Raw genomic sequence first — 15,388 nt, forward strand, 5'->3', positions numbered from 1 at the left:
GCTCAGATCATTAGAGCGGCCTAATGAGGCAGGCAGAGATTTTTTCCTTAATTAGAGCCGTTTGTGCAGGAGATTAAGAACTACTGAGCTAATAAATAAATGTTTATAGGGAGCCTACTGTAATCTGCCAGGGACCTACGAGAAGAACAGGGAAGGATGGTTCCAGAAGACTGAATCAGACGGAGAGAGACACCAGCCAGTCAGTGTGGTTCAAGGACTGTTTATGGAAATATTTCTTGCCTTCCATGGTGGGTGTTCTATCTAGATCTGGGACACCATGATTCTATGATTTACCTCCTCTGGGGCTTGTCCTTTCCTGCAAAGGGAAGGGGACTGAATTTATTCATTCTAACAGGTGTTAACCACCGGCCACACTCTCTGCGAGGCCCGGGAGCTACGGAAGTGAGTTAAGACGGGGACGCCGTCCTCAGGGAGCACGCAGTCTGGCGCGGGCCGGGGAGCCGCGGTGCGAGAAGCATAACACAGTGTGTGGGAGACCACACCACGGTGTGGCCGGGCACCAGAAGGGAGCCAGCGAGCCTGCCTGGTGAAGGGAGAGGGGTTTCCGGGGGAGGTGACGGCAAAAGTGTCACACACGGAAAGAAGAGAAGGCGTTTTCCAGGGGCAAAGGGGGAAAAGAAGAGGCTTCACAGCAGGAGGAAGGACAGAAGCGTGAACTGTGACAAGCCCAGGGGTGCTGGGGGAAGGGGGTGGGGGGGGATGCGCAGAGGGGACGGCAGGAAAAGGTGGGAAACGAGGCTGAAGGGGGGCCAGGTTGTGAAGCAACCATCTTGGGAATCAGCCTTGAGAAGCTCTGCGGTTCTCGGAATCCCTTCCTCAGGCCCTGAGATGCTCACAGATGGTGATCGTGACCATTTCTCTTCTCCCTTGGCAAGGCTACCCACACCCAAAGAGCCATGGAAGCGCCAGGGAGGGAGGCCCCAAAACCACCGCTTTACCGGATTCTCTCCTCCCTCCTCTTCCTGTCCAGCTCCTCCTGCCTTTGAATGGCCTTCTGCCGTTCCACCTCCATCATGTGATCCAAACGCCTCTCCTCCGCGTCCAGCTCTCTTTGAATCAGCTGCTTCTCCAGGATTTGGGCATCCCGGATGGCATGGCACTTGGCATTGAGGATGATCTGGAGGCGGGGAGACGACAGTGGCCCTGGGTCAAGGCACGCGGATCGGGCGGGATGCGCCAGGGGGTGTGGAAGGTGGGGGCGAGAAACGGGTCCCGCTGGGTATGCTGGACACGCGCACAGCCTCGCGCAAGCCCGGGAGAGCGAGAGCATCCTGTGCTCGCCCTCGCCTCGGCGGAGCTCCACGCCGACATGTGCCAGGCCCCTGGTCTGTGCGAGGAGAGGCCACGGTAGCGCCTTGCAGGGTATCGGGCCTTCGTGTCCGGGGGGTCATCGCGCTTCGAGAACATAAGGAAAGCTACGGACCCTGTCCTCCTTAAGATTCACTCACACACACGCACGTTACATTTCCATGAAACTTCAGAGGTTCGAGGTTCCCCCTGGGGGACCCATGAACCCCCATATTCAGACCCTCTGTCCTACTTCTCAGGGAACCTAAGACTCTCTTGCAGAGACCAAGCCGCTAGAGTTTTAAGGGGGAAGAGCCCCACGTGACACATCAGGGGACGGCCATCCGTGAGAATGAGCGAGAGAAAGTTCTGGAAAATAAAAGGAGGTGTGAGGAGAAGGTGTAGATGAGAGGGTTGGGGGTTGGCGGTGTGCATTTGCTTGGGACCCACGTGCAACTGAGAAACAAAAGTCCAAACGAGCCTCGGGTCTTCACGCTCTGGGCTAAAGGAGGCGCTTTGGTGTCTTGAGAAGAAGCCCGCTGGGGGGGGGGGGGGGGGGGCAGGGCGCGCGGCCAGAACGGAGCCAGCAGGACAGACGCGGAAGTCGCGTCCTCACCTTCATGTGCCCACCACACTTGGGAAAGCCTCTGCTGTGGGTTAGCCCGTTCACCCCCGCCAATCACCCTGCTAAGCGGTTTCACCACTCTCGCTCTGCAAATGAAGGCAGCAAGGGGCTCCTGGGGGTCGTTGAGCGTCCAACCTCAGCTCGGGTCACCATCTCACGGTTCGTGGGTTCGAGCCCCGCGTCGGGCTCTGTGCAGACGGCTCGGAGCCTGGAGCCCGCTTCCGATTCTGTGTCTACTCCTCTCTCTGCCCCTCCCCCGCTCATGCTCTGTCTCTCTCTCAAAAATAAACATTAAAAAAAAAAAAAAAACAAAAACACAAACAGATGAAGGAAGTGAGTCCCAGGGTGGGTATGTGACTTGCTGGGGGTCACACAGCTAGCCTGTGGCAAGGCCGGTCCTCCCTCCGACTGCAGCAACACGCCCCCTCCATCAGCCCCTCACCGGTCACCCCTGTTTTCCCCACGTCCAGCTGGGGCGGAGCCTGTCCGGTAAGAGGAGGGAGGGGGGTGGCAGTGCGTCCTGGGGGGTGCGGGAGGAGCGAGGCCCCCACCTTGCTCATGCCCCTGAGCTCCTCCTCCTGCTCGGCCTGCAGCTGGCTGGCTCTCTGCAGCAGGTCCTGGGCCCTCTCCTTGGCTGCCTCCTCCAGGTCGCTGAGCTTCCTGTTGGTTCTCCACACCATCTCCTTGTGCTTCATGATCTTCTTACGTGTGGCCACTGAGTCCTACGGGACGCGGTCTGGATCAGTGGGGGGATTGCCCTGGGCGCTGGCCCCGCTACCACGGGTGACCCAGTGTGACCCCCGGGATGGCTTCACCCTGTCATGCCCTCGGAACCCAGAAGTTTCTCCGCCTGGCTTCCTGCTCGCCCCGCCCCCGCCCCCAGCAGCGTCCACACCTGGCGTGCGCTCTAGGGTCTCCAGGAAGCACACGTGGGCGCCTCCTGCCAAGGCCCCCTGACCAGAGCTCCCCGCTCCCATCGGCAGAGATCGGGGCTCGGGGAGGGCAGCTACCATGATGGCCTCCTTCTCCTTCTGGAAGGCCTGCTCCCTGGCCTCCAGCTCTTCTCTGCTCAGGACGTGGGACGCCCACCTGATGCGCTCAAAGTCCTCAGGGCTCATGATGAGGGACTCCCCCGAGGGATCCTTGGCGGGAACACTGACGCAGGGGATGAGCAGTCAGTGGGGAGGAGGGGGAAGCTCTCAGCACCGCTCCGCCCTCCCCTCCTCCCTCACCACTGCCAGCGTCCCCCAGTGCCGCCCCCCCCATGGGCCCCCTGGGGAGAAGGGGTCCCAGGCAAGGGACGGGCCAAACAGAGACGTTTTAAGGACTTTTGCTAAGAGGTCTGGTGCGTACGTTGCCCTGTGTGTGCAGCCACGAGCCCCTGCGCCGTGTGCACAGACGCGCATCCCCACACCGGGCTGGGAGCTGACCTCCTGGGAGCCCACGCGTGCGGCTCCCGCTGCCTGTGCCGTGGCCCCACGGGTGCAGCCTGTGTGCTGGGCCACACGCTCCTCCAGGACTCAGACTCTGCTGACCGCACGCCTGGCGGCCCAGGCCGCAGCACAGAGCTGGGCCCAGAGGCAGAGCTCAAAACGACGCCGGCGACCTGAACTCCAAAAATAGCTTATTCCTCGAGGACGACTTAAAAAGGGCGAGGGGACGCTGGACAAGGTCGAAACGGATGCTGCGAGAAACCTAGGCATCCCTGTCCATCCGGCCCAGAGAGAAGCTTTGAACCCTAAATATTAATTAAAATCTCTGATCAACAACAGTTGGAGGCATGTCTGTGGCCCTCTCCTCCTAGCCGCCCAGCACATTCAACAAACCAATAGTTAATTATAATGATTACAAACAAATGACATACATAGAGGATGCAGGCGGGAGCAGCAGGGGCCAGGACTAAAGCTGCTTGTGGGTGAGGCCATTTAACAGGGACACGGCAGCGAGACGCAGCCGGCCTGAGGCAGGAAGTGAACCTCATCCCATAAAACTTGTGTGCACACGCGTGCGTGTGTATGTGTGTGAGTGTGTGAGCACGCGTGTGAGTATAAGTGTGTGCGTGCGTGTGTATGTGTGTGCACGTGTGTGTGTGCGCGTGCGTGTGTATGTGCGTGTCTGCGTATGCAAGTGTGTGAATCTGCCTGCGTGTATGTGTATGTGTGAGCACGTGACTATACGTGTACACATGTGTGAGCAAGTGTGAGTGTATGTGTGCAAGTGTGCATGTATGTGAGCGTGCTCAAGTGTGTGTACTGTGCGTGCACGTGTGTGCATGCATATGTGAGAGTATGGGTGTGAGTATATGTGAGTGTTCACGTGTGTGAATATGTGCGTGTGTGTGCATGTGTGAGCATATGTGTGTGGGTGTGTGCACACGCACGTGTGCATTGTGTAGGTATATGTGACCATGTGTACACAAGTGTGTGCGTGTGTATACGTGTGCACGCATTGTGTGTGCGTGCAGGCCTGTGTGCACGTGTGTGCACATGTGTGCATGTGGCAGGTGCGTGTGTGTTGCAGGTGTGGGTGTGTTTGTGCACGTGTGTGTTGGGGAGGGCCCAGGAGGAGGCCCGAATGGTGTATATGTGTGCAAGCATTGTGTGTATGTATGTGCATGTGTGTGCACGTGTGTGCATGTGGCAGGTGCACGTGCGTGTGTGTGCGGGTGTGTGTGTGTGTGTGTGTGTGTGTGCGTGCGCGCGTGCCCGTGTGTGTTGGGGAGGGTCCGGGAGGAGGCCCGAATGAGTGATGGATCTGGGACGTGGCCTGGGACCTGAAGGACCAGAAACGGTCGCATCTGAGAGGGCATCCCGGCCGGCAGGACTAGACCCCTCCAGGGAGGAACGCTGCCTTGGGCCCCACCAGCAGCTGCAGCTCTGCTGACCATAAAGGGCCATCTGACGCCAGGGGCTGAGCCGACCGTGCTCGCAGAGCCGTGTCGCAGCCGGGCTTCCCCAGCTCCCGACGCCGGCGGCGCAGCCGGGAGCTCCAGTTCTCCGAGGTGCGGCCAGAGTTGGGAGAACGGTCCCGAGGGTGCAGCCGGGCCCCTGAGCGAAAGCTCGGTTCACACTGCCGAAGGGGAGGCCTAACCCCAGGGCGCCTGCCAAGGAGGCGGCTCCAGGCAGGAAGCCGGGCGGGCGTGCAGGGCCGATCCCAGAGGAACTTGGGAATTCCCCTTGGGAATTTCCTCTTCTGGCCTCAGAGCCCGGGAAGAAGCCAGGGGCCTGAGCAGCATCTGGGCAGTTCCCCCTTACTTCAGATTCTTGGTGCAGCCAGAGCAGTAGGGGGGCTCGGCCGGGACCCACCGAGCACGGCCCCTCTGCCAATAGGTCCGTCAGCAGCCAGAGGAAAGGGAAAAGGAAGATGCTGGGGGTCAAGGGTAAAGGCAAGAAGAGATACAAAAAGAAGAGAAAAGGAGAGGCCGAAATGCCGAGGAAGGAGAGCTAGGAGGCAAACAGGGGAGACGAGTAGGAAAGAAAGGGGGGCCGGACCAACTTCATGAACCCAGGGAGCCCCCTCTCCCCGCACGGGTCTTCGGCAGAAGGGCAAGCTGGGACAGGAAGGCCGGGCACCGCGCCCTGGGCACTCACATGAGTTTCCGGACCATGTCCCGGGTGACGACCTGGATGGTCTCCGGCTTGTGGTCCAAGCTCAGGGCAGCGAGAGTCTTCCGAATGGCGTGCTTATCTCGGAGCAGCACGGTAGGACTGTTGTCCTGGGTCAGAGGCTACGGGGTCAGGAAGGACGGCTTAGAAGCTGGTCAGCCCACACCTGCCAGTCAATCCTAACTTCTTCAAGGGTAGCCTTCCCCTCTTTCTTCCACCCCAGCCGGTGGCAGAGAAGGCTGGCCGGCACCCGGTCCTGTGGGGACCGCCGAGAGTTGCTGGAGCACTGAGAAAACAGTGTGGTGTTCTGCACTTGAACCTGGCTGCATGTGTTCTGTACTGACCAGCTTCTCTGAGAACAAGCCCCCCCAACCCTCCGTGTCTCGTGCAGACACTCCTGGGTGGATGGGGAGGGGAGTGCCTAGTATGTGTCCATTCCCAACCCCAAACCATCAGGAATGAAAATCTGGGGTCTCCGGGGTCCTCTCCCTCCATGAAATATTTACGAAGAGAGAATGGTCCCTCTCGGACGCACGGTGAGTTCGAGATAACACACTTTGATACAGACTCATCCAGTCTATGATATTTGGGAGTGTTTAATCTTTCCTTATGATTAATTTACTTGGACTCCCCCCCCCAAAAAAAATCATATGGAGGGAGTTAGAAACGGCTAAAGGGCCTGGTAGAGACCTGCTCTTACAACTAACGTGGTGAGAAAGTCAGGGAGTCAGAATTAGCAAGAATACATATTAAATGTATGATTTTTTTTTCCAAAATGTTCCAACCGTGAACGAGTCTGATAATAAGAACACGAAACCACTGGGGCACCTGGGTGCCTCTGTCAGTTAAGTGTCTGACTCTTGAAAATAAAAAAATTAAATTAAATTAAATTAAATTAAATTAAAATAAAAATTAAATTAAATTAAATTAAAATAAAATGAAAATAAATAAATAAAATAAAATAAATAAAATAAAATAAAACAAAACAAAATAAAATAAAAATAAAATAAAATAAAACAAAATAAAATAAAACAAAATAAAATAAAATAAAAAATAAAATAAAATAAAACAAAACAAAATAAAATAAAACAAAACAAAACAAAACAAAACAAAACAAAACAAAATAAAATAAAATAAAATAAAATAAAACAAAATAAAACAAAATAAAATAGGGGCACCTGGGTGGGTGACTCAGTCGGTTAAGCGTCTGACTTTAGCTCAGGTCATGATCTCACGGTTTGTGGGTTCAAGCCCCGCGTGGGGCTCTGTGCTGACAGCTCGGAGCCTGGAGCCTGCTTCGGATTCTGTGTCTCCCCCTCTCTCTGCCCCTCCCCTGCTCACACTCTGTGTCTGTCTGTCTCTCAATAACAAATAAGCATTAAAAACAATTTTTTAGTAAAATAAAATAAAGTAAAATAAAATAAAAGCACTTATTTCAGGAAAATTTTGAGCACAGGAGAGAATTTCACTTGTCCCAAATGCAGTAACTGTGATCCCAAGTGGAGGCAGGGGGATGGCCTCAGTGGAGGTCCTCCGGGTCCTGAGCTCACTTTGCAGGGACGTCCCCGGAGTGCTGCTGCCCCCTGCTGCCCATCTGCCGCCAAGAGGGCGCAACTCAGGCGCGCCGCGGGCCGCGTCTGCCCCCTACTGCCGGCTCAGAGACTTCTGACCACCGCCCCCCACCCCCCCCTCGGAAGAGGCCAAAGAAATGGGCCAGGAACGGGCATTTTTCCCACTGCCCCTCCCGCTAGCCAGCTGGACGACTCCTGGAGAAGGCGGCCCTTTCCAAACCTATCTTCGCTGCAACTAGGAAACCCCCCGAGGGCCCCAAACAAGAGCTGCCTGCAAGTGACAGTGAGCTCCTCTGATTTTCCCTTGTCCGTGGGAAACTGCTGCAGGTGGGGGTCTCCTAATGGAGAGAGATGGCCGCCTTGAACCCTCTGGAAAGCCCTTTGCGGTTCACGGTGAGAATAGCAAGCGCGGACCCTCCCCACCCCACCGCTCCCCCCACCTGCCTGCCGCCCAGGTGTTCACAGCTGGTCTTTTCTCGGTCTCTCCGTCTCTCTCCCCTGGCCTCCCTTCTTCCTTCTTTCCTGCTGCACGTCCCCAGTACCAAGAATATCTCGAGGCCCCTCTAGCTAGCTCTCCCTCTCGGCACCTTCTCTCCTTCGCTTCGTGTGGGCGACATCAGCACACGAAGACCTGCTCGGGGGTTTCCCAAAGCTCAGTAACCCTGCTGGCTGAGCCCCCGGGGTGGGGGTGGGGGCTGGGTTTCTCGCTGACGCTGTTCTTGGATGGAGGGGAAACACCTTACTCCCTCCCCATCTGCAAACTCGACCTTGACCCTCAGACGTCTCCATCCTGGGGCACTGACTGGGCGGCCATCTGCTCTCGGCAACAGAACCCCCTCGACGTTACACCAGATTTTACACGCCGGGCGGACGTGAGGCTGGCAGGGGCGGGGGAAGCCACGTGCCGCTGTTCCCTGGGGTCTTCCTCGGGGGGCCACCTGGAAGGGGCTGGGCGAGGGTTACCTTGACACCTCCGAAGAGGCTCTCGTCCACCTCGGAGCTCACGGCTTTGGTCCGATAGCGAGTTTTATTCCTCGACCTGTTGGAAGTGGTGGAAGAGGAACTCAGGATGCCAGCGGCGCTCAGCGGCTGCAGGGAGAGGCAGAAAGTTGGGCCCGTCAGCACCCAGCGCCGTCTGCACCCTGGGCAAGGTAGACCCTCCGGCAGCCCGTAGTGGGGAGAAGCAGGTGGAAAACCACTGAGGGAAAGCAGCCGGGACACCCTGAGACGTAGGAGACACCCCACAGAAGCGGGGGATCCTCTGGGTAGGAGCCGGGTGAGAAGGCCTGAAGGAGGCCAGGTCCCCGTGTGGCACCGAAGCAGGGAGGAGGAACATGGGGATGGAAGGAGGAGGACGTCATTGTCGTCCCGGTCCCAGTTTCCCACAAGGACACTCTCGCGTGAGGCCACTTGGGCTGCCTCCCCAGAAACGCAGCGTCCTCTCCACCGCCCAGCCTCTCAGCCTGAGCTCGGAGCCCCCTTGGCAACTAACACGGCTCTCTGCCCTCCTCCATGTCTCCACCAGCTCACGAGGTTCCGGGGGGGACCAGAGGACACCGAGGATGGAAAGGCACCTGGCCCACGGCTTGGCGCGCGGTGGGTGCCCCGTAAACTCCAGTGGATCAAAGGCTCCTCTACAATCAGGCAAACTGCTTGATGGTGTCCACGCTGTGGCTTTCACTCCTGGGACCCCTAAAGCTTAACCACCCAGTATCTCCCACTATTTGGAGAAGTCTTCATCTAATGAGTTGTGAGAGCTAAGGCCCATCTCCTCCAACTATAGATGCTAAAAACACCAGATCCACATGCGCCTTCTGAGCCTGGGCAGAGGGCCTCGGCTTCACCGATCGGATCCCCTGAGCCGGAGAACGGAGGGGAGCTGGCGGCCCAGAGAGGTGCTGGCGAAGGCAGCAGCAGCAGCTGCACCCAGCGCCTGGAGCCCTGCTGAAAAGGACGCCCACAGCAGCACCCACCAAGCTCCCCGTGCGTCAAGGGTCCTTGCCAGGCCAGGTCCGGGTTGTGATTTTGGCCCCGGTTCCGGCTGCAGCATCTCCCTTTGTCGCCGTTTTCCACGCATACTTTCCCAGCCGGGAGCTCTCCCAAATCCCCTCAGTATATGCCCTTGTACTCAAAGTAGAGTTCTGGCCCTTGGCCTGCAACCCACGAGACTGGCTAAGACACCCTCCGCGCCCAAGGCTCAGCGAGGCTTCAGCTCTGCCCGGAGGGAAGTCTGTCCCCAGGAGGCGGTTTCTGTGAGAACTGTGGGGCGACTCCAGGCTTCATCTAAAGCTGATCCAAATCCCCCTTTGGAGGAGCCACGCAGTCCCACAGTTCTCTAAGCTGGGCCGTCTCGGGGGCACGAGCTACCCACTTTGGGTCTCCCGAACCTGGGAATCAGCAGCCGTCCAGGGAAACGGACTCTGTCGTTCAAGGTCACCAGACCCTGGGCAGTGTGTTCTAAAAGCTCTCTCCGACCTGCCCTGACCAAAAAGACAGCCCTGGGCACCTGTTCCACCTGGATCAGGCTTTCACACCAAATCGGGAGATTATTCTCCAGCTGAGCGCACCGCCTGGCTTCCAGTGGGAGCCTCCCTTTACAGCCTCAGGCAGCCCCGGGGACAGCAGAGCAGGCAAGCTTGGATTTATTAAAAGGCAAATATAGCAGGCCCTGAGGATGCCTAATAACAGAGTCTGAAGGGTTATTATATGGTAAGTGGTCCCCTTTCCACCAAAAATAGAATAAGAAGAAATGAATAGAAGCTACAAAAGGGAGGAGGAGGGAACGCATTGGGAGACCTGGAAAAGGTGGAAGGCGTTGGCTCAGCAGGGATGGCGAGAGCTCTGGGTATAATTAAGGGGAACGGCGTGGGGCCTGGCACACAGTAGACGCTTAGGATGCATTTGATGAAGAATGAATGAATAAAACCCGGCCAGGTGACCTCCACGAGGCCCAGAACACGCCTGGCTCCGGGTCACTACACCGCTCCGCGTTTTCCGAATCACCGTGGAAACGAATGTATGTGAGAGGGCTTGGAATACAGATGGGAAGTATGATTATTGTTTTGCATTTGTTTTCCCGGTTCTTTTCAAGGGCTCCTGCAGGTTTTTTTCTTCCCTCAGGTGTCCACGAGACTACAGGTTCCTCCAGGGCTGAGGTCCAATCCCCTCTTTCCTGCGCCCTTGGGACCCGGGTCCAGAGGAAGTCACTCAAGAGACACGAGAGCCTGCCTGAGCCTAGAAGGCAGATGAGAGGAAGGAAAAGAGATGACCACAGGAAAGTGGCCCCTGGGCAGGGCAGAGGGAAGCACTGAGCTCTCTAGGGTTGGGTGGCTGAGAAACCTCACGGGGGAAATGCTGACTTTGAAGCCACAAGCCACGCACCATGGTTAGCACAGCCAGTTTCGCCAAGAGTTACAAGGACTAGGGAGGTCACCGTGTAAAAGCACTAGGAAAAATGAAGAACCAAGCAGAAATGGAAAGTTAGATCCCTCTAGGCCAGAGACGGTAGCCAAAAGGTTCTTTCAGGAAGTGAAGGGCTGGTTTTATTTCTTGCATGACCAAATAAATATCCCCAAGAAGCTGAGCGGAGCCCGCGGGGGGAGGCGGCTTCCGAAGGAAGGGAAGGAAGAGAGACCGTTAAAACTGGCTATAGCTGGGGAGGCAAGAGCGACTGGGAGGATTGGGGACCGATAAAAATGCCAGCCCCGCTTTGATATTTTCATCTTGCTGACCTAGCTGACTCTCTCTCTCTCTCTCTTCAAATACCATCCCACCCCAGGACCACAGGAATTTGGCCTCTGTTAGGAATCTGGGGAGAGACTCTGATGCAGAAAGATTAGCTGGTCAGTCGGATGGCTTTCACTTTGTCATCGATACAGGACAATCTCCGTAATACACCAACTTTGCAGAAAGCAGGTTATAAGAAACGTGCAAGTTATTCCGGCGGAAATGTGTGTTTGGAGGGCACATGCCCAGAATGCGTATCCACAAAAATGTTGGACAGAAACTTGGGGTGACCATTAGTATCTTTTTTTTTTTTTTTTTTTTTAATTTTTTTTCAAAGTTTTTTATTTATTTTTGGGACAGAGAGAGACAGAGCATGAACGGGGGAGGGGCAGAGAGAGAGGGAGACACAGAATCGGAAACAGGCTCCAGGCTCCGAGCCATCAGCCCAGAGCCTGACGCGGGGCTCGAACTCACGGACCGCGAGATCGTGACCTGGCTGGTCGGACGCTTAACCGACTGCGCCACCCAGGCGCCCCGGGGTGACCATTAGTATCTTAAGACGGTTCTTATAGTGGATAGTTTTCTGCCGTGGAGCAGGTAACTATTTTTATAGATAACACACTATATTTATTTGAGAACAAAACAGGGCCGTGGGCCTGATGCTCTGACTCTGAACACAGAAAAGTGACGCCCTTAAAAACTTCAGATCTGGTACGTTCAGCTCAAATCCAGCAAGACAGCTGAAGCATGGATGACGCAGACAGCTGTGGACTTTCTCTGTCCTGTTACACCTGTCAGCTGAACAAAGACCTTTCACGCCCTCTCCTGGACGTGCTCTCCACCCCGGGTTCCAGTCCCTCTTTTCATACAGGTTCGCACCACAGGCCGGCAAATGCAGACTTCCAGCTCTTGGCCCGATTTTTTTCCCCTTCCGTGGCCTTTGGTGTCCAAGAAGGTGGGGATGTCCACGCACCAGGCACCTGCCTTTTGCTGAGTGATCCACTCAGGCCACCTCTTTCGCCAGCCGGGACACAAGGTTGGCCATCTGTGCGATGCCATCCGAAGGTGGCATCTTGGTCAGTACTGAGGTCCCAACCCTCCTTCTGAAGGGTGTTGCTGTTTATTGTTTTTGCAAGAGTCCTGGAAACCTGCCTAAGTGTGACCCCTGCCTTCCTGCGGCCATCAGCACCCCTCCCAACCTCCCCACTCCTCCAAACACTCTCCAAAGCTAGTGAGCAGCACCATACACGCGCGCGAGCACACACACACACACACACACACACACACACAAGGCCTGCCGAAAGAGCAGAGATCACTCACTTGACCCACTACTTCTCAAAGGTGCCCACATGCCCAGTCCTGTCCAAGGGAGTTCAGCAGGCCAACCCTGACCCTGAGTGGCCCTTAGGTGAGGAATCCCTCATCTGAATCCTCTAAAGACGACAATTCTGGGGCACCTGGGGGGCTCAGTCGGTTAAGCATCCAACTCTTGATTTCGGTCCAGGTCATGATCTCCTGGTTCCTGAGTCCCAGCCCTGAATCAGGCTCTGTGCTGACAGTGCGGAGTCTGCTTGGGATTCTCTGTCTCCCTCTCTCTCTCTCTCTCTCTCTCCCTCTCTCCCAAAAATAAATACATAAACAGTAAAAATTTTTTGGGGGGTGCCTGGGTGGCTCAGTCTGTTGGGTGTCCGACTTCGGCTCAGGTCGTGATCTCGCGGTCCATGAGTTCGAGCCCCGCGTTGGGCTCTGTGCTGACAGCTCGGAGCCTGGAGCCTGCTTCGGATTCTGTGTCTCCCTCTCTCTCTCTGCCCCTCCCCTGCTCATGCTCTGTCTCTCTCTGTCTCTCAAAAATAGATAAATATTAAAAAAAAAAAAAAAGAAAAAAGTGATAAATGAAAGGGGATCCCCCACTACAATACCCCAGGGAATCCTCAGATATGGGGAGCTGGTCTTTGTTGGAGACTTGTTTTATAATTAACAAACCTCTTCTGAAATTCCTACTTGGGGATGCTGCATTTGAACCACCGAGCCCTAGAAAAGCAGGGGGACCTATGGGCATGAAATGTGTCTACGATACACCCAGGGCAGCTGGTGTGCCCCAGAAATTCTAAGGTTATTTCCCACACCCAACCAAGGCTCCACCACCTGTCCTCTGTCCCACGCCCTTATCCCTCAGGGACCAACACAACCCAGACACCCCTTCACGGCTCCTCCCAGGCCTGGTGCACCTGTCAACCTTCAGGACTCTGTGATCCTTCCCACCTTCAGGACTCCGTGATCCTTCCCACCCCGGGGAACCCCCAGGCCTGCCACAGCAGACCCAGTCCCTCTCCAGGGCTTTTCAAACCTTTCATTCACAAATGTTTGTTGAGTACCTGCTGAGTGAACCAAGGCCCCCCCCATCCGAAGAGAGAAAACTGAGGCTCGGGGGCCCTAGGTGACTTGTGCATTGTCACTCTGCTAATCGGTGGCCGAACTGGTGCTATGACCCGTCACGTGGCCTCCTCACCAGTGGTTTTCCCACATCACGGTCCACAGGCCCCAGCCAGTGGGGGTCCTAGCCTGAGGGACAGGGACGAGAACACCCCTTTCTCCGCAGCTCCCCCGCTCAACACCACCCCACGCTTTCAATCCCTAGCGACCCCACCCATCATTCCTCCTTTGGAGCCCCCTCAGGACTTCCCTTGTTTCTTCTAGCCTCGCTCCTGGGCCTTCCTGACCCCAGACCTCGACACAACTTCTGCCCTCCCCAGCCCTCCGCTCTCCCCGCTCGGAACCCCAACCCAGTTCAGGACACCTGAGGCCCCCCTCCTTGGTTCTCCCGGGACCTCACCATCTCAGCCGCAGGCTCTGGCTGCGCGCCTCCGCCGCCTCCAAAGCCCACACCGCCACCAGGGCGCTGGATGTTGATGCGTTACCATAGCAACAAGAGCGCGCGGGCTCCGGCCCCGCCCCCGGCCCGGCCCCGCCCCTCGGCTCCCGCGGACTCACCCGGCGTCGGGCGCGGTCTGGGGACCCGAACCCCTGCCCCGGGTGGGAACAGTGACCCGCAAAGGCTGAGCCGCGCGGGCGCCCCCGGCTCTCCTCTCCGGCTCTGGCTGGACCGTAGGGTCGGAACCCGAACCCTCAGGGGCCTGGCATAGGCCCAGGACGTCTAGCAAACGGCCCTCCTGCAAGAGCCAGGCCCCGGGACACCCCCTGGGTTACCATGGTTACCGTTGCGCCGGTGCCACTGAGGTGCCCGCCAACCGTGGATCAGAAGAAACAAGTTTCACAACAGGAGAGAGTCTGGTTAGACCACAGAAGACTTCCCGCCCTGAGGATGTGTGTGTCATTTCAGGAGCAGTTCCTTGAAGTGTGGGGCCTCTGACCTCCAGCTTGGAGACCGGGGAGTTTATTAAAAAAAAAACAAAACAAAACAAAAAACGCATGCCCTGTCGACTGTCTGAATGGAAATCTACGGAACCGGCTTTGGGAAACCTGCCTTTTAACCGCTTCCCAGTTTGTGCATGGACTGTTCTAGAAGTGTTTTTAGAAGTTTGATGATTTTCCCAGTCTGGTTCGGCCTCTTATACCTCCCCAACCTGCAGGGACGAAACTGAACTGACCCGGGCAGTCTGTGTGCCCCAAGCCTCACAAAGCCTCTGCACCGTCCAAGTACGTTTTCTCCCCCAGGCCCGGTGAGCAGAACGGGGGCCGAAGCGCCATGATGACTCTGTGACCCTGTGAGCCGCTCTCCCCCTCGCAAACCTCTCCCCGGTCCCTGGCAGCCTGCCGGTCCGAAGCTGACCGCCACTTGACTTCTGTGCTGCAAAGCCACAGGGTGCATTCGAGACACTCTCTGGGCTGAAGGGTTGTCTGCAGGGGCACGAGAGCTGTTCACAGCCCCCGGGAGAAGGCAGGAAGGGAGCTGGGGTCACCTCTAGTTGTTCTTAAAAGGACCTACTCCAGCAGCCTCCACATTCTTTCTCTGGAGTTCCCAGCCTTGTCTCCTTTGGGATGCTCAGAAGAACAAGGGGGGGGGGGGGCGGTGGCCACAGCCTTGGAGGTGGGATCAGGGTGGGGGTGATCCAAGGTAGCATACCCCACAGGCCCGAAAGGGGGAGCACGACCCTGCCCGCAGTCAAGTGGGGGAAGGACTTTTCCAGGCACCTCTCCTCTCCCAGCCTCTTCCCAGCAGCCCCAGGAGGAGCCACGACAAAGTCAGCAGCCTGCTGACTGCTGGCTGATGCTTCCAGTAAGCCCACCGAACCCTCATCCCTGGGGGGTAATTATCCGCATCGCCAAAGAGGAGACTGAGGCCAAGAGAGATCACTGTCCAAACTCACAAGTCTGTGTTCTCTTCTCAACCCAGGCCGCCTCTCTGAAGGAAAGGTGTCAAGTCAAGGCAGGAAGGACAGGGTGACAGTGTAGTGTCAGGGAATCCCCTGCCAGGCTTTCTCTGAATATACCCCAAAGCTCTCAGTGCTTAAGTTTCAGGACTTCCCTCTGCAGGAGCCCTTGCAAGACTCACATCAGGGCTCGCAGCCATGTGTCTGCTTGGCCGTGTGTTT

The 15,388-nt window shown here is 56.6% G+C and overlaps 1 protein-coding gene across 1 annotated transcript in view; it reads right to left on the reverse strand.

Annotated features, from left to right (window-relative positions):
• The window catches only part of CFAP45 (cilia and flagella associated protein 45), a 28,301-nt gene extending 13,758 nt beyond the window's left edge, over positions 1-14,543 (reverse strand). Inside the window, exons 1-7 of the mRNA XM_086694580.1 lie at positions 14,486-14,543; positions 13,669-13,843; positions 8,073-8,148; positions 5,524-5,660; positions 2,944-3,088; positions 2,485-2,655; positions 960-1,138 (exon numbers count right to left, since the gene is read on the reverse strand). Of these exons, the coding sequence (XP_086550706.1) occupies positions 960-1,138; positions 2,485-2,655; positions 2,944-3,088; positions 5,524-5,660; positions 8,073-8,148; positions 13,669-13,843; positions 14,486-14,543 (941 nt within the window). The remainder of the gene's footprint in view (positions 1-959; positions 1,139-2,484; positions 2,656-2,943; positions 3,089-5,523; positions 5,661-8,072; positions 8,149-13,668; positions 13,844-14,485) is intronic.
• Between the last annotated feature and the right edge of the window lie 845 nt (positions 14,544-15,388).

This window comes from Puma concolor, chromosome E4 (genome assembly GCF_028749965.1).
Source record: "Puma concolor isolate L17-30 chromosome E4, mPumCon1.1.hap2, whole genome shotgun sequence".
NCBI lineage: Eukaryota > Metazoa > Chordata > Mammalia > Carnivora > Felidae > Puma > Puma concolor.